The following is an 18,802-nucleotide window of genomic DNA, read 5'->3' on the forward strand; positions in this document are numbered from 1 at the left end:
CTGTGGAGTACTGAAGCAAATAAAGGAAAATGTGCTTTTGTCTCAAATGTTATGGAGGGCACTGTACCTAGAGAGTCATAAAATGATCATCAATATGGCTTTGTGCGTGGTAGGTCATGTTTTACAAATCTTGTAGAGTTTTTCGAGGAAGTTATCAGGAAAGTTGATGAAGGAAAGAAAGGCTGTAGATGTTGTTGACATGGAGCTTAGTAAGGCCATTGGCAAGTTCCCACATGGTAGGTTAGTCAGGAAGGTTTAGTCGCTCTGTATTCATGGTGAGGTAGGAAACAATTGTTGGTTTTACGAGAGAAGCCAGAGAGTGGAAGTGGATGATTGCCTCTCAGACTGGAGGCCTGCAACTATTGGTATGCCTCAGAGATTGGAGCTGAGACCATTGTTGTTTGCAATCTGTTTCAATGATCAGGATGATAATATAGTGAATTGGATCAGCAAATTTGCAGATGAAGCAAAGTTTATAGCTTTGGAGGACAGCAAGGAAGGCTTTCAAAGCTTGCAGAGGGATTTGAACCTGTTTGATAAATGGGCTACAAAATGACAGATGGAACTTAATGCAGACAGATGTGAGATATTGCATTTTGGAAGGACAAACAAGGTTGTGGGCTCTGGGAGATCAACAGACCAGAACAGGGCACCAGAGTGGGAGAACACAACCCTCCCAACATCCCCCTCCCCCGAGAAGTAAAAGCATGGGAGTTGACCTTACAGGGAATGCGAGCACAGCAGGGGACCAGTGAGGTGCTCACTGGCGGATGAACGCATACAAGCTGTGGGATGCTGGAGACTGGGGGAATGAAGGATTCAAAGCAGACTGTCTGTCAGCTGCTGGAGGCTGGCTTGTGAGAACTGGGCATCAGGACCAGGATTCAAGAGAATGCCGAGGGCATAAAGGGTTCCTGAAGGGACCTCGGGCACTGATCCATATCGCAGGTATGGATCTGAGAGCTTGGGTTTGTCAGCATTTAAGACCGGAGACTGTGGGAGCACTGGAGGCAAATCCATGGACATCAGGTGTCTCTGAAGGAACTAGGAATACATGTGAAAGACACATAGAGTGTCAGCAAAACAACTGAAAATAATGACTCTTCATATTTCTGTATATAACAGGCAGAGGCTATTTGGCCCATTGAGTCTATGCTGACTCTTGGAGCATGGTCAGCCATTTCTCTGCAACCTCTTCCTTTTTGCCCATGCATCAACTCCCTCTCCCCTCCTGATTTAACTGCCACTCACCTACAGTAGGATTAATTTCCAATAGCCAGTTAATTGGCCAGCACATATGTGAGATGTGGGAGGAAACCCACTGGGACTCAGACAAAATGCAAATTCCACACAGATGACTCTTCATATCATGATCAAACTTGAATCATTGGAGCTGCATGTCACCAGCATGCAGAAGGGAGAGGGAGTGAAGAATGCCAAATGGTAACGTTACATTAAACTTGTAAAGGACTTAGCTGTAAACATATTCCAATAATGGATCATAGATACATTAGACAAAATTAATTTAAAAAATTACAAGGCAGTATCAGAACAGAGATTACAGCTATTGAAGAATGTTGAAGTTTTGGGCTTTTTTTCTTTAGAAACTGGAACATTTGAGAAGACCTGAAAGGTTATGATAAATGTAAAAGGATGTGGATAAAACTCTAGGATGAAAGACATTGCTAACCAACAGTGATTAGAAGGAGGAACATGCCACTACAGGAAGTAATTAAAGCATGTCATTTAGATGTTTTCAAATGGAACTGAGCTGGTACCTGATCAAAATTAAAATGGAAAGGTGTGCTTGAAGGCAGATAATTGAAGACTGGAGTACAACACCAACATGGATGAGTGAGAACAAGTGGCCTGTTTCTGCATTGTCTATAATTCTATGTAAATTGTTGAACTGTTTCTACATTTTATTATATAAAATGTAGCATTTTTGCATGTGACTAATTTTTTCCCAAAGAGTGGTGGAATTCTTTGAATTAAAATGGCTTGCTGAAAGAAAGCAGAGAGTAGTATCGGAAGCAAAGTTGGTGACTAGTGGAGTGCTGCAAGGATCTGTTTGGGACCCCTGCTCTTTGAGATTTTTTTATAAATGACTTGGATGAAGAGGTGGAAGGATGGGTCAGTAAGTTTGCAGATGACACAATGGTTAGAGGAGTTGTGGATGGAGATGAGGTTGTCGAAGGTTACAAGATGATATAGACAGGATGCAGAGTTGGGCATGAAAGTGCAGATGGATTTCAATCTGGCTAAGTGTAAGGTGATGCATTTTGGAAGCACTAACCAGAAGTCTGAGTACAGGGTTAATGGTCAGTTACTTAAGAGTGTGGATGAACAGAGGGACCTTGGAGTGCAAATCCATACATCCCTCATGGTCACCACACAGGTTAATAGGATCGCTAAGAAGCCCCATGGGATGCTGGGATTCATTAATAGAGGGGTTGAATTCAGGAGTAGAGAGATCATGTTAGAGTTCTACAAATCTTTGGTAAGACCACATTTATTGTGTTCAGTTCTGGTTACCTCATTAAAGGAAGGATGTGGAAGCTATGGAGAGGGTGCAGAGGAGTTATACCAGGATATTGCCTTGATTGGGAAACAAGTCTTATAAGGCAAGGTTAGCAGAGCTGGGATTTTAAACTTTGGAGCATAGAAGGATGAGAGGAGACTTGATAGACATCTGCAGGATTATGAGGCATAGATAGGGTGGACAGCCAGCACCTGTTTCTCAGGGCAGGATCAGCAAACACCAGAGGACATACGTACAAAGTGAAGGGAGGGAAATTTAGGGGAGACATCAGGGGTAAGTTTTTTACACTTGGGTGCCTGGAATGCATTGCCGGGGATAGTGGTGGAAGCTGAAACATTGGGGACATTTAAGAGTCTCTTAGCCAGACACATGGATTAAGGAAAAATAGAGGGTTATGGGGTAGGGAGGGTTTAGTCTGCATGTGCATGTGTGTGTGTATATTTTAGGAAGGGATATATGCGTCGGCACAACTTCAAGGGCTGAAGGGCCTGTACTGGGCTGTATTGTTAGAAATATGTTAATAGAGTGCTACACAGAATTGATAATAGTCCTTAATAAATCCACAGACATTGATATGTTGGAAGAATTTGCATATCTTAGAACAACAGAGGGTGGTAAAATTCACCTTGAGCTATTACCAAATCAAGGGATTCTCATAAAGTGAGTACTGTACTTTACTGTAAGTCTTTTCCTGGTGTGCAGCTTGACTGAAACACTGAAATTTCAGTGTGATTGTTTGTAAAGCTGATTGATGTGGCTCCTTGGTTTGTTGCAGCATGTACCAAGGAATATACATGTGGTCTAAGGAGAAAAGGTGCTGGAAGCAGTTAACCTCCTACAAAACTTGATAGATTTTATGATTTTTTTTTTTGTTTGAATATGCCTTGCTAATTCTTAGTTTCTAATGGATTTTGTTTTGAAATCATGTATTTTTTTCTTGTTTTAGGGCCAAAATTTCCCCAAGTGATTTATTGGGCTTATTCATGAAACCTAGTGTGGGAAATCCCTTATGTGTACTATTAGATGTGTTATAGTTGAAATCGATGCCTGACTTAGGTCAGGTTAATAAATCAAGGTTGCTCTTCTCGATCACAACCAGGGAGCATAACTGGATGTCATTGGACTACATTGTAAGATTTAGTTGTGATGCTTTCAAAGATGATTCGCCAGCTAATAGAGTTGGTTATCACCTGTAGTCAAAAGCAGTTTTGAGAAGATGTGTTTCCTTACACATTTCCATAAGGTACTAATGCTTTGCAGATAGGGCAAGAAATTGACTTTTTAAAATCATTGCTCTGATGTCTCCAGTACTCAGAACTCTGGTTAAGAAACATGTATGTGTATGTATGTAAGTGCAGATATGTGAACATCTGTCTAAAATGGATTCTTGGATCCAACCAACTTTGGAGTTGTAGGTAAGGTTTGTCTTTTTTCATAATTGGTACATTGAAATTACTGAAACGCTTGGAAGAAGGAACAAAGAATTTCAGTTGAGAAATTCACCAGTTGAGAATTTTTTTGAATTGGTGGGAACTGAAGAATTTCTCTTGTTTTTGGAGATGATTGTCTTATTGAAATAATTTTTCTTTTGAAGCATGTTGTGCGTTGACTCATCATTTCATTTTTACATTTGGGCAGGTCATATAGTTGACCTGAATAGACTGAAGATTAATCTACATTGGTAATGCAAATGATGTTAATATAGCTAAATAGTTTGGAGAAATGATTGAATAGAGTTAAAATATTTTCTTCTCCCTCTTTACAGAAAGATTTGAAACTTGAAAGTAGCAGTTTAAAGATACTGGTGTGCTGCTTTACATTATTCTCAGATCAGTTTTCATAATCGTACTCCTAATGTTATAAATTACTCTGAATTTTTTTTAAACACTGCTCGGAATGGGTAAAGTGAAAAATGATTTATGTGAACAGCTCTAAAATGGATGTAGTATTGAAGTTGCTGATGTAACAATGAAGTTGGTTACAGATATTGGATGTTGACATGTATGCAATCATTCCCCATAAAAATAATCTTAATATATTAACAATGATCCCGAAATCAGCCTTTTTGAAGCCTTCAATAAATATACCTATGAGAGTTAATATGCTATAAAAATAATAGGGGATTGTTGCAGTGAGGGGGTTGAGGATAGTGGGACACGGGTGTTAAAGGTATGCAGGTTTCAGATTATGGCGCTGTTTAAATTTGACGTCTTTGCTTGTCACTCTGTGATGTTCCAAATCTAGTCATTGAAAAAATAAGATGTGGAGTCATGCACCCTCTCAAGTTTCCTTAATATATTTTACTGCAGTGACAAAACATTTAATGAGCTGCACTAAGATGTAAATGAAATTTCAGGATTAGTGGCTAATGAAATTAAAATTGATTATAGAAAAATGTTGGTGAAAACAGCACACAGAGAATGCACACAGAGTGTGGAACGAGCTACCAGCTGAAGTGGTGAATGTGGGCTCAATTTCAACACTTAAGTAGAATTTGGGCAGTTACATGGATTGGATGCAGGAGGTCAGTGGGACTAGGCAGAAAAAAAGTTTGGCACAAACTAGAACGACTGAAGGGCCTGTTTCTGTGCTGTAATAATGTTCTATGGTTCTAAAACATGAGAACAAATCATTTATTGTGTTTGTCACAAAAGTGGGCTTAGTGAGGCTACTGGGAGAAATCAAAAAATATAAATCCTGTTCTTAAAGAAGTTTAATGATAAATCATGACTCTTTGTGCATTAGTAATTTTACTGTAGATCAGCGTTTCTCAACCTTTTTCTTCCCACTCACATACCACTTTAAGTAATCCCTATGCCATAAGTGTTCTGTGATTACTTAAGGGATTACTTAAGGTGGTATGTGAGTGGGAAGGTTGAGAACCACTGCTCTAGTCCCAATTGTTACTGAAATCTTTTGCTTGAGAAAAATTTTCTTTAGAGTTAAGAAACTGTGTGCATTAATGAGTCAATTAGATACGGTTAAAACAGTGGTTTTCAAACTTTTTTTCCACCCACATACCACCTTAAGCAATCCCTTACAGAGCACCTATGGCATAGGGAATACTTAAAATGGTATGTGAATGGAAAGAAAAAGGTTGAGATGTTATATATGTTCTGTCTTGTTGCATAATATGTTATCTAATATGTATCCTTTTTCAAGTTATATAGATGGTTGTATTTCTGGATTATGTACTATATTTAAAAAAAATTAGTACATTGACATTTTAACATTCCAGGTAATTGCTGAAATTTTTTGAAATTACATTTTTTAACATGCTCTCTTCACTTCCCATTATATTTTTTTCCTATTGGTAGCAGGTAGAGAGTTTTGTGCAAACAGGTGACAATGTGTGAGTGTTGAATGTACTGTTGATGTTTACTGTTTTCAAGGAATTCTAGCCCTCCAGTGGGGGTTCTTCCACAGGAGTTCAAACTGCAGCCCAGCAGTCAGACAGCTGACAGGTACCATACGACCTGTTCGTCATGTGCTGTGTTTGTCACCATGTTAATCCATGGGTTTTTTAATTTTTTTAAATATATATATTTACACAATCCATTATTTAAGCATCATGCCATACAATGATCATTTTAGTATATAGTTCTTCACAAAATGCCATACAATGGCATTTTCACAAATGAAGAGTCCTTTATAAATGTATTCTGTATTGTAAAATGGATGCAACAAGGGAGCATTTTCAATTACAAAATGTAGTACTTTAGTTAGAAAGAATTATTGTTTGTTTTTGCAAAGGATTTTAAATATTCACTAAAATTTTGTTAATTAATGTAAACCATTCTTCAGACAACTGTACAACAAATCAGTAAAATAATGAAATTGTCTTCTGTACATACATTATACATTTCATTGATAACTTTTAAAAAGCTAGAATTTTATTATGGTTTAGCAATGGCTTTATCATTGCTAGATATATGATTTCTTATTTCATTTGTGTTACAGACATCATACCATAACCCGAGGTATTACGAAGGGAGTAAAGGAAGATTTTCGGTTAGCCATGGAGCGACAGGTTTCTCGATGTGCAGAAAACTTAATGGTTGTATTACATAGATTTTGTATTTCTGAGAAAGTCATATTACTCCAGACCTTGATATGAGCAACATTATGAAACTCTCTTTTAGAAAATGTGAATGGTTATGCAAGTCTGTCCTGTGCTTGAAAAACAACTTTATACATTACTGTGTCAACCTGACCAGAACTTGAGCAAAGACTGCAAAGGAAATTTTATTTCTAACTGCACTGATATCAGTACTATATTACTTCTTGAAGTGCTTCGGTTTTGATTATTGTGTGAATTTAGGCCAGAGGGTAGGAGTATTTTTCCTTCCAGTTTCTATCATTGTGGCCAATATTCAAGTAGACGCATGTTATCTGTAGAGAAAATTTCACAATGGCTCACCAATTTGTTTTAGGCTCTCATCCCATCCTCAGAAGAATGCACCCAACTCTCCCAATGTGTACTTCCATATGTGTTGCACGAGGCTACTAAATCATAGACTATCAGAATTTTGGAAAATAGCTGATTTTCCAAACTAATTTCATTGGTTTTCCCACAGATATCAGAAATAGTAGATAGTTTTTCTTCCCATCACAGACTAGGTTTAGATAAGAAAGTGCTCTAATTTTTCCCTTTGTAATGATATAAATCAAAATCAGAAAAAACAAAACATTTTTAATTTATCCCAGCAAACTAAAAAATCATGCCTTGGTGGTTTAAAAGAGAATGTTACAATTCCCAATACTGTAGTTTCTCATCTACAGTATCCAACACTAGTTCAGATTGATCAACATTGTCTATGCAGGATACCTCTTCCCAAGCTTGTTCTCCCCACTAGTCCATTTGTATCATGGTGAAACTTTAAAACGATTAGAAACAAAATGGACAAGTTCTTTTGAAATAACATTTTTCTCCGAGCCCTAGACATTTGTATTCGGAAAGACAAATAGTTCCTCTTCTACCGGAAATGGTTTCACAGAATGTATTTATTGTGACAAGGGATCTTGAGAAGAAATATATTTCTGAAGGAAAAGTAGGATACCTCAAAAAAAGTCATCAAACTATATTGTTGTAAGACATTTGATGATGTATATTTTACATTTACTTTTAGAATTTAACACAGCAACTGGTGTGAGATTTTGTAAAATAAAACATCTGATTTAGAATTAACAGCTAAGATTGGTGATCCCAGCATAAGCTTTATTTGATTTATGCAAACTTTGCTCAAAGTAATGTCAGTTAAATGTGAAAATTAATCATAGATATAATCACAGAAAGTGTGAAAAGATATGTGGATAAAATTAATATCTTGCAGTAGACACCTCTGTCTGATGATCATTATTAATTGTACAACCCTAAAAAAATGAATGGTTATTTTTTTAACTGTTTATATTATATCCCTAGGGATATAACATTATGGCAGTTGATTGAGATGATAAAATTCCAGATTCAAATTTGTAGTGAACTGGTAAGCACTAGGCCCAGAGGCATATGATAGGTATTTGACCAGATTACTCTGCTATAACCTTTTGAAGTAAGTTCCCAAAATTAAACTGGTGTCAGTTTTGATAACCATTCCCATGACAATTACTGTTTAAAGAACAATAAGGAAAACGTTGAAAGGAAACTTTACTATGGCAAAGAAGGAATGGTGAACTTTTCTAAAGATCTTGAGAAAAAGGGATGAATGTCTTCACTTATAGTTTAAGCCTTTAACATTGCATTGCCATTCTGGATTTGCATCAATTCAATTTATATTTGCATGATAGATTACATTTAATTGCCATAACTTCCGAAGCTGGATGTTCAGTCTTAGTGGAACAGTAGCTCGTTATGATGTGAATTTAAAGCATAAAAGGAATACTTTAGTGACCGATTAACTATTTATTTTGTGTGGTCCTATTTCTCAGAAACATTGTTAGTTGAAGGCAGTAAAGGTCACCTTTTTTCTTGTAGATTTCATGTACAGATTTATAGAGCAGTTTCTATGTAAAGGTTTTTCTAAAAAAAATGCCTTTTGTTGAATTGTTATAGATGGGTTTTGTAGCTATTTTGTTCAGAGCAATTTAAAAATAACAAATGTATACTGTTTAATGTTTAACCATTTTCTGGATAGGTGAAAAATTCAGAATAAAATTTGGCCATCTAGAAGCCATGTTTCCTTTCCTTACTAAATTATAGAAATTAACATTAATTCTGTGATGAAATGTAAGAAATTTCCCAAATTTTTATTGACAGCAGCTTTTGTATTTCTGCATCGATATGATGTTCTACCAATTATTTGCATTTTCAAGACTGATGTGGGAGCACAAAATTGAAGAGAAATATCATGGCAGGAACTTGAACTGAACAACATTTTTAAAAAAAACCCAGTTGAGACCTGATATTCATGATATTTGACAGATGGCTAAACAAAGTATCTTTGGCCATTAGAGATTGTTCTGGTCCCCAACTCCTGCTATTTACATTGCAGAAGGCACATAGGTCCCTGCCATGACCATTGGAGCCAGTTTCTCTCAGTGAGGCAGATAGTCATTTTAGTAGGTCAGGGGACTGCGCAGATGACTTGCTACAGGTCAGAAAAATTAGGACAGCGACATTAGTCAAAGCCAAAACCATTGTAGGTTGCCAACAATGCTGTAAAATGATTAATTCATTTGCTGGACTAGTTCCATTCTTATGATCCCTTCTCTGGCTCAATTTTTAAATCAATTTTGTTATTGGAACCAACATATCAAAACAATAATTATGAAATAACTTTTCCAGAAAAAAATAAATCATTATTTTATTCACTGCTGTAAGAACAATGAAGGCAATTTATTTCAGCCTGAGTATTAAAAATTTTTTTTTTAAAGTGATTTTCCACAGTTGGAATACTGCATTCCGTTCTTGTTGCTTCATTACAGGAAGGATGTTGCTGCTTGGGGAGGCACAGAGAGATTTACCAGGATGTTGTCTGATTTGGAGAACATGTCATGAGGCAAGGTTGACAGAGCTAGGGGTTTTCTCTTGGGTGTGACAAAGGATGAGGTAAAAGATTATGAGGAGCTTTTTCATGGGGTTACAATATTATATACCAGAGGCCATGTGTTTAAGGTGAGTGAAGAAAGATTTAGGAGTCCAAGTTCTTTACTTCTTATATTACTTAGAAGAAAGATCTCTGGATTTTTTGGTATGTTGCTTTTTGTGATTTTATTTAATACCTGGTTTAGATCTTCCCAAAACTTTTTCACTTTCTCACATGCCAAAATTGCATGTACTGTTGTTCCCGTTTCCTTCTTATAGTGAAAACATCTTTCTGATACTGTTGGGTCCCATTTATTTAACTTTTGGGGTGTGGTGTATAGCCTGTGTAACCAATTATATTGTATCATGCGTAACCTCGTGTTTATTATATTTCTCATAGTTCTGGAGCATGCTTTTCCCATGTTTCATTCTTTATGTTTAGATCTTGTTCCCATTTTTGTTTGGGTTAACAGCTTGTTTCCTCGTTCTCTTTTGTTGCAGTTTGATGTACATGTTTGTTATAAATCTTTTAATTATCATTGTGTCTGTAATCACATATTCAAAATTGCTTCCTTCTGGTAACCTTAACCTGCTTCCCAATTTGTCCTTCAAGTAGGTTTTCAGTTGGTGGTATGCAAACATTGTACCGTGAGTTATACCATATTTGTCCAAAAGATAATAATTTATTTCCCAAAAAACAATTTTCTATTATTATTATGATAGCCTTAGCTGTAGCAAAAAACTATTATGTCAACCTGGAAATTAGAAGATAGCCTGAGAATACAGCAATGGTACATAGAAATGAGTAAATATATTCCATTGGAAAAAATAACATATAATTTAAGAAATAACATCACAGTATTCGAACAAATTTGGGAACCGTACATGGAACACAACAGAGAAGTCCTACCGTGGACCTCCACCACCTAAAATGACAGAAGGAGAAGAAGACGAAATTAACTGACCCAGAATGTAAAAGTAGAAGACACAAATTTCTTGTTTATTTTCATTGTGTGATGACATTGTTTAATGGGTTTAATGTATCATATAGGTTGAACGTTGAGTGGGGGGGGGGGGGGTGAAGGAGGGAGGGAAGGGAGGAGGAAAAGGGGAGAAAATGACACTGTGTATATTCAAGAGGGAAATGCTTGTGTGTATTTTGGTCAGTATGTTTCGTAGTGTGAAAAATAAAAAATAAGAAAGGTTTAGGAGAGATATCCGAAGAAGCAGAGTAGTGGGTACCTGGAATACCAGGGCTGGTGGTTGAGGCTGGTACATTAGGGCCATTTAAAAGGGGTGCCAACCATGCCAGGACTCTTAGACACATGGATGAATGAAAGAGGGTTAATGGGCATGAAATAGGGAAAAATTAGATTGTTGTGGAGTAGGTGTACATAAGATTGTGGGCTGAAGGGCCTGTAATATGCTGTAGTTCAGTGCTTCTCAATCTTTATCTTTCCACTCACATACCACTTTCAGTAATCCCTATGCCATCGGTGCTCTGTGATTAGTAAGGGATTGCTTAAGGTGATATGTGAGTGGGAAGGGAAGGTTGAGAATCATTGCGCTAGACCCAATTGTTACTGAAATATTTTGCTTGAGAAAAATGTAATTGACCCATTTCATTTTGTGTTGCCTGGATTGCAGTATCTTGAATACAAAGAAATATTGAGTAGACTGGGTCTTTATTCATTGGAGTGTAGGTTGAGGGCGGGGGGATTTGATAGAGGTATTTAAAATTATGAGGTGGATAGTCAGAGTAGATGTGAATAGGCTCTTCCCCTTGAGGGTAGGTGAGATTGGAAGGAGGGGTCATAAGTTAAGGGTTAGGGGGCAAAAGTTTAGAAGTAACATGAGAGGGAGTTCTTCACTCAGAGAGTGGTGGCTGAGTGGAAGGACCTTCCTGAAGAGGTGGTTGCTGTAGGTCAATTTTGTCATTTAAGAGAAGGTTGGATGAGTGCATGGATGTGAGGGGATTGGAGGGTCATGAGCAGGGAGCAGGTAGGTGGGACTAGTGGAGTCGAGATGTTTCTGTACTGAAATTGTTATGTGGTTGCATATGGTTATGGAACTGCACATAATGAGTTAATTAGGTACGATTAAAACAGTGGTTTTCAAACCTTTTCTTTCCCCCCACTTATCACCTTAAGCATTTCCTTACTAATCAAGAGCACCGATGGCATAGGGAATACTTAAAGTGCTATGTGAGTGGAAAGAAAAAGGTTGAGAACCACTGATTTACACTTTTGGGCTTGGAAAGAATGTTGGACTCAATCTGCTTTGGCTTGGTGATTCTGAGGGTCTTCTAGACATGTTGAAATTTTTGCCCATCAGAGGTTTACTCAGCAATTGAGCTTTGCTTTGGTTGCCTTTATAAGGATTTGTGGGACATAATAAGTATGCCCTACTGTAATTAGAGGATCTTGAAGAGGCTGTACCTGGAAATTGTATATAATTTTGAGTTCCAGACAAAAAGGGTATACTTGGCATTGAGGGAAAGCCAAGATTCACAAAGCAAGTTCCAGGGGTGATATATTTGCCAAATTAGGAGAGAATGAGTAGACTGAACCTTCAGAATTTAGATGAAGTATTCAATCAGAATACTTAAAAATTCTTACAGGTTTAGAACAATAGAATGCTAAAACACAGCAGGCCATTCAGCCCTTAATTAGTCTGTGCCAAATTTATTTATATAATTCCTGCAGTTAGGTGACTAAAACTGCACACAATACTCCAAATTTGGCCTTCTATTGTCTTAAACAATTATCACCATAACATCCCAATTACTAAATACTTGATGAAGGGCTCAAGCCCAAAATATTGGTGATGTATCTTCTCCTTTGCTACATAACCTGTTGATTCAGTTTACCACATTATCATCTAGATCATTGGCAGAGACCAATAACAATGGACCCAGTACCAATCCTTGAGGCACACCACTAGTCTCGACCCTTCATCCCTTCTAGTCTGTGCCGAACCATTTTTCTACCTAGTCCCACTGAACCTGCACCCAGTCTGTAGCTCTCCATACCTCACCCATCCGTGTACCTGTCCAAATTGAGCCCACATTCACCACTTCAGCTGGCAGCTCACTCCATGTTCCTGCCACTCTCTTGTCAAGAAGTTCCCCCTCACGTTCCCACTAAATTTTTCCTCTTTCACCCTTGTCCTCTGATTTGTATCTCACCTACCCTCAGTGGAAAAAGCCTACCTACATTTACTCTGTCTGCAAACCTGTTGATTCAGTTTACCACATTATCATCTAGATCATTGGCAGAGACCAATAACAATGGACCCAGTACCAATCCTTGAGGCACACCACTAGTCTCGACCCTTCATCCCTTCTAGTCTGTGCCGAACCATTTTTCTACCTAGTCCCACTGAACCTGCACCCAGTCTGTAGCTCTCCATACCTCACCCATCCGTGTACCTGTCCAAATTGAGCCCACATTCACCACTTCAGCTGGCAGCTCACTCCATGTTCCTGCCACTCTCTTGTCAAGAAGTTCCCCCTCACGTTCCCACTAAATTTTTCCTCTTTCACCCTTGTCCTCTGATTTGTATCTCACCTACCCTCAGTGGAAAAAGCCTACCTACATTTACTCTGTCTGCAAACCTGTTGATTCAGTTTACCACATTATCATCTAGATCATTGGCAGAGACCAATAACAATGGACCCAGTACCAATCCTTGAGGCACACCACTAGTCTCGACCCTTCATCCCTTCTAGTCTGTGCCGAACCATTTTTCTACCTAGTCCCACTGAACCTGCACCCAGTCTGTAGCTCTCCATACCTCACCCATCCGTGTACCTGTCCAAATTGAGCCCACATTCACCACTTCAGCTGGCAGCTCACTCCATGTTCCTGCCACTCTCTTGTCAAGAAGTTCCCCCTCACGTTCCCACTAAATTTTTCCTCTTTCACCCTTGTCCTCTGATTTGTATCTCACCTACCCTCAGTGGAAAAAGCCTACCTACATTTACTCTGTCTGCAAACCTGTTGATTCAGTTTACCACATTATCATCTAGATCATTGGCAGAGACCAATAACAATGGACCCAGTACCAATCCTTGAGGCACACCACTAGTCTCGACCCTTCATCCCTTCTAGTCTGTGCCGAACCATTTTTCTACCTAGTCCCACTGAACCTGCACCCAGTCTGTAGCTCTCCATACCTCACCCATCCGTGTACCTGTCCAAATTGAGCCCACATTCACCACTTCAGCTGGCAGCTCACTCCATGTTCCTGCCACTCTCTTGTCAAGAAGTTCCCCCTCACGTTCCCACTAAATTTTTCCTCTTTCACCCTTGTCCTCTGATTTGTATCTCACCTACCCTCAGTGGAAAAAGCCTACCTACATTTACTCTGTCTATTCCCCTCATAATTTTAAATATCTCTTATCAAATCTCTCCTCATTTTTCGACGCTACATGGAGTCAAGTCCTCACCTGTTCAACCTTTCCCTGTAACTCAGTTCCTGAAGTCTGGGCAACATCCTAGTAAATCTCTGCACTATTTCTACCTTATTTATATCTTTCCTGTTGTTAGGTGACCAAAACTGCATGCATTACTCTAAATTTGGCCTCAATGTCTTCTACAACTTTACCAATACATCCCAACTCCTATATTCAATGAAGGTCAATATTCCAAAAAGCTTTCTTTACAACCTTATCCACCTGTGAAGCTATTTTCAGGGAATTATGTATTGTATTCCCAGATCCCTCTGTTCTACTGCACTCTTCAGTGCCCAACCATTTACTGTGTTTGTCCTTCCAAAATGCAACACCTCACACTTGTCTGCATTAAATTCCATCAGCCATTTTTCCAGATCCCTCTGCAAGGTTTGAAAAGCTTCTTCGCAGTCCGCACCTCCAATCTTTAGTGTCATCTGCAAACCTGCTGATCCAATTTACTACATTATCATCCAGATCATTGATATAGATGACAAACAATAATGGTCCTAGCACCAATGCCTAAGGAATAACATGAGTCACAGGCCTCCAGTCTGAGAAGCAATCGTCCACCACTACTCTCTGGATTCTCCCGTCCAGCCATTGTCAAATCCAGTTGACTACCTTTCCTTGAATACCAAGCATCTGAACCTTTCTAACCTCCCATGGTGGACCTTGTCAAAGGCTTTACTAAAGTCCATGCAGACAACATCCACAGCCTTTCCTGATAACCTTGAAAAACTATAAGATTGGTTAAACGTGACCTACTATGTACAAAGTCATGTTTACTATCCTTTATCAGTCCCTGGCTATCCAAACACTTGTATATCCAATCTCTTAGAACAACTTCCAATAATTTACCTACTACTGATGTCAGGCTCTCTGGTCTATAATTTCCAGGGTTACTTGGGGAGGCTATTTTAAACAACGGAACAATGTGAGCTACCCTCTAATCCTCTGACACCTCACTTGTAGCTAAGGACATTTTAAATATTTCTGCCAGAATTCCTGCAATTTCCAAACTAGCCTCCCTCAAGGTCCAAGGGAATATATTGTCAGGCCGTGGGGATTTATCCACCCATACTTGTCTTAAGACAACAAGAACTTTTCTTTAATCTGTATAGTTTCCATGACCTCACTGCTTGTTTTCTGAGTGAATACTGTTGGAAGAAAAAAAACATTTAAGATTTCCCCTCTCTCTTGGTTCCATATAAAGCTGACCACTCTGATCTTCAAGGGGACCAATTTTGTTCCTTTCTATCCTTTTGCTCTTAATATACCTGGGAAGAAGCCCTTAGGATATTCCTTCACATTGTCTGCCAAAGCATTTTAGTCCTCCTAGTTTTTTTTTGCATTTTTAAAACTCCTCAAAATCCTCATTTGCTCCCTGTAGCTAATATCTGCTACACACTTTCTTAATCAGATCCCAAACATCTCTCAAAAACTAAAGTTCCTTATGCCCTGTTAATTTTGTCTACAATGCTGACAAAAACAATAATAACCGAATTCTCAAAATTTCACTTAGAAGGCTTCCCACTTTTCCAAGTGCATCCTTGCCAGAAAACAACCTACCCCAATCCACGCTCATTAGATCCTTTCTCATTTCCTTAGAATTGGGCTTTCTCCTAGTTAGAATAAAAACACACAGAGATGCTGGAGGAACTTCGTCGGTCTTGCAGCGCCCATAGGAGGTTTCTTTTTTTCTTTGACTTGGCTTCGCGGACGAAGATTTATGGAGGGGGTAAAAGTCCACGTCAGCTGCAGGCTCGTTTGTGGCTGACAAGTCCGATGCGGGACAGGCAGACACGGTTGCAGCGGCTGCAGGGGAAAATTGGTTGGTTGGGGTTGGGTGTTGGGTTTTTCCTCCTTTGTCTTTTGTCAGTGAGGTGGGCTCTGCGGTCTTCTTCAAAGGAGGTTGCTGCCCGCCAAACTGTGAGGCGCCAAGATGCACGGTTTGAGGCGATATCAGCCCACTGGTGGTGGTCAATGTGGCAGGCACCAAGAGATTTCTTTAGGCAGTCCTTGTACCTCTTCTTTGGTGCACCTCTGTCACGGTGGCCAGTGGAGAGCTCGCCATATAACACGATCTTGGGAAGGCGATGGTCCTCCATTCTGGAGACGTGACCCACCCAGCGCAGCTGGATCTTCAGCAGCGTGGACTCGATGCTGTCGACCTCTGCCATCTCGAGTACTTCGACGTTAGGGATGAAAGCGCTCCAATGGATGTTGAGGATGGAGCGGAGACAACGCTGGTGGAAGTGTTCTAGGAGCCGTAGGTGATGCCGGTAGAGGACCCATGATTCGGAGCCGAACAGGAGTGTGGGTATGACAACGGCTCTGTATACGCTTATCTTTGTGAGGTTTTTCAGTTGGTTGTTTTTCCAGACTCTTTTGTGTAGTCTTCCAAAGGCGCTATTTGCCTTGGCGAGTCTGTTGTCTATCTCATTGTCGATCCTTGCATCTGATGAAATGGTGCAGCCGAGATAGGTAAACTGGTTGACCGTTTTGAGTTTTGTGTGCCCGATGGAGATGTGGGGGTGCTGGTAGTCATGGTGGGGAGCTGGCTGATGGAGGACCTCAGTTTTCTTCAGGCTGACTTCCAGGCCAAACATTTTGGAAGTTTCCGCAAAGCAGGACGTCAAGCGCTGAAGAGTTGGCTCTGAATGGGCAAATAGAATAATACCTAGTGTCGCCGAGAATATTCTCCCAGAATCACAGTGCGGCTTTCGCGCAAACAGAGGAACTACTGACATGGTCTTTGCCCTCAGACAGCTCCAAGAAAAGTGCAGAGAACAAAACAAAGGACTCTACATCACCTTTGTTGACCTCACCAAAGCCTTCGACACCGTGAGCTGGAAAGGGCTTTGGCAAATACTAGAGCGCATCGGATGTCCCCCAAAGTTCCTCAACATGATTATCCAACTGCACGAAAACCAACAAGGTCGGGTCAGATACAGCAATGAGCTCTCTGAACCCTTCTCCATTAACAATGACGTGAAGCAAGGCTGTGTTCTCGCACCAACCCTCTTTTCAATCTTCTTCAGCATGATGCTGAACCAAGCCATGAAAGACCCCAACAATGAAGACGCTGTTTACATCCAGTACCGCACGGATGGCAGTCTCTTCAATCTGAGGCGCCTGCACGCTCACACCAAGACACAAGAGAAACTTGTCCGTGAACTACTCTTTGCAGACGATGCCGCCATAGGAGGTAAAGATATATTAACGACGTTTTGGGCCTGGGCCCTTCTTCAAGATAGAGGCAAAGAACAGAAAGGCAATAGAATAAAGACTAAAGAATGGCAGGAGGATAAGTCCAGACCCTGACACCTTCCTGTTCTTTGCTTATACCTTGAAGAAACACTCAGGTCCAAAACATCGGTAATATATCTTTACCTCCTATGGACACTGCGAGACCAGCTGGGTTCCGCCAGCATTACTGTGTGTTTTTACTACATAATACCTGCAGTCTTTCTTTGTTTCACCACAGTTTAGAATCTCAACTCGAGGACCACACCTATCTTTATGTATAATTATCTTAACACTAATGGCATTATGATCCCTTGACCCAAAATGTCCCCCTACAAACATTTCCATCACCTGTCCTGTCTCGTCCCTTAATAAGAGATCCAGTATTGCTCTTGCTCAAGTTGGTATCTTTATATATTGATTTAGAAAACTTTACTGAACACACTGGAATGGTGAGAAGACTATCAGAGTTAATTAAAAACAGTTTGAAAGATTTCAGGATATGGGATGGTCCAGGGCAGTGGAAATGAGGTGAATCACCCAGTAGCCTGATAAATCATAAGGATTAAAAAAGACCCTTGGATAATTCTTGTTTCCAATTCTAGGCGTGACGTAAAAAAATGGTTTACTGAAAAGTCCACACAGATTATTCTAAATATTAATGTTGTGGACTTAGGCAATCCACAATTGAAGTGGTAGAGTGAAATGTGTGTTAATATTGCAGCTTCAATGCTCCAGTCAAATTTCATCATCCCTGGGTGCTGGATTTGTGTCCTCTCTTTGAGCAGGTGGGTTTCATTTGGGTGCATAACATTTCAAAGGCATGCTGCAAGGTTAATTAGCTACAGTAAATCACACTTGGCTGTAAATCAATGGCAAAAATAAAGGCGAAATAATGGACAAATGTGAGAGATAGGGGTACATGGAAGTAAGTCACAGAGCTGTCGTGAAGCCAGTAAGCCACATAACACCCAGTTCCATTAAAAATATAAACTGAGAAAATATATAAATAATTTGATTTCCACAACTTTCAGTTCAAAAACATTGCTTAATTTTACACTGGATAGGAGATCACATCAACTAGATCATTTGTACAGACCCTGGTTCTTACCTACCTGGTTGGATTTTTAAAATAGGAACAAGCCTCTGTGCAATCAACCAGCACTGTGGCATGCCAGAAATAACTAGGGCATCAGTTGCGGTGAAGACAAAACCAGGTACATTTTGTGCTATGCTGGACTCAGAAGAAATGCAAATACTAAATAATGCCATTACATAGAAATTTTACATAATGTAAGTGTAGTAATAAACTGTGAAAACTGGTTCTCATTATATTTTATTACTCAGTTTCCTAACAATAATTAATTTACTGCTTTAAATTTCTCTAACATCTAATAAATAAAAATGCAATTGTTGAAAGTTATTTACAATTTATTGCTATTATTGGAATGTTCTTGCACAAAGTTTTTTTCTCTCTGAGTGATGAAGACTGTGAAGAAAAGTCAAAAATGAGGCAGGGTAACAACAGGATACA

General features: G+C 39.3%; 1 protein-coding gene across 9 annotated transcripts in view; it reads left to right on the top strand.

The window, feature by feature from the left end:
* The window catches only part of ints10 (integrator complex subunit 10), a 121,346-nt gene that overhangs the window by 92,146 nt on the left and 10,398 nt on the right, over nt 1-18,802 (top strand). For 4 of the 9 annotated variants that reach the window (XM_069925268.1, XM_069925273.1, XM_069925276.1 and 1 more), the window contains 3 exons: nt 3,109-3,202; nt 5,935-6,006; nt 6,503-6,834. In XM_069925268.1, coding sequence (XP_069781369.1) covers nt 3,109-3,202; nt 5,935-6,006; nt 6,503-6,659 — 323 coding nt within the window. In that variant the 3' untranslated portion in view covers nt 6,660-6,834. Of the gene's footprint in view, nt 1-3,108; nt 3,203-5,934; nt 6,007-6,502; nt 6,835-17,992; nt 18,158-18,802 lie in introns of those variants that run through there. The other 5 variants (XM_069925272.1, XM_069925275.1, XM_069925270.1 and 2 more) reach the window with 4 other exon arrangements.

This window comes from Narcine bancroftii, chromosome 3 (genome assembly GCF_036971445.1).
Source record: "Narcine bancroftii isolate sNarBan1 chromosome 3, sNarBan1.hap1, whole genome shotgun sequence".
NCBI classification, from domain to species: domain Eukaryota; kingdom Metazoa; phylum Chordata; class Chondrichthyes; order Torpediniformes; family Narcinidae; genus Narcine; species Narcine bancroftii.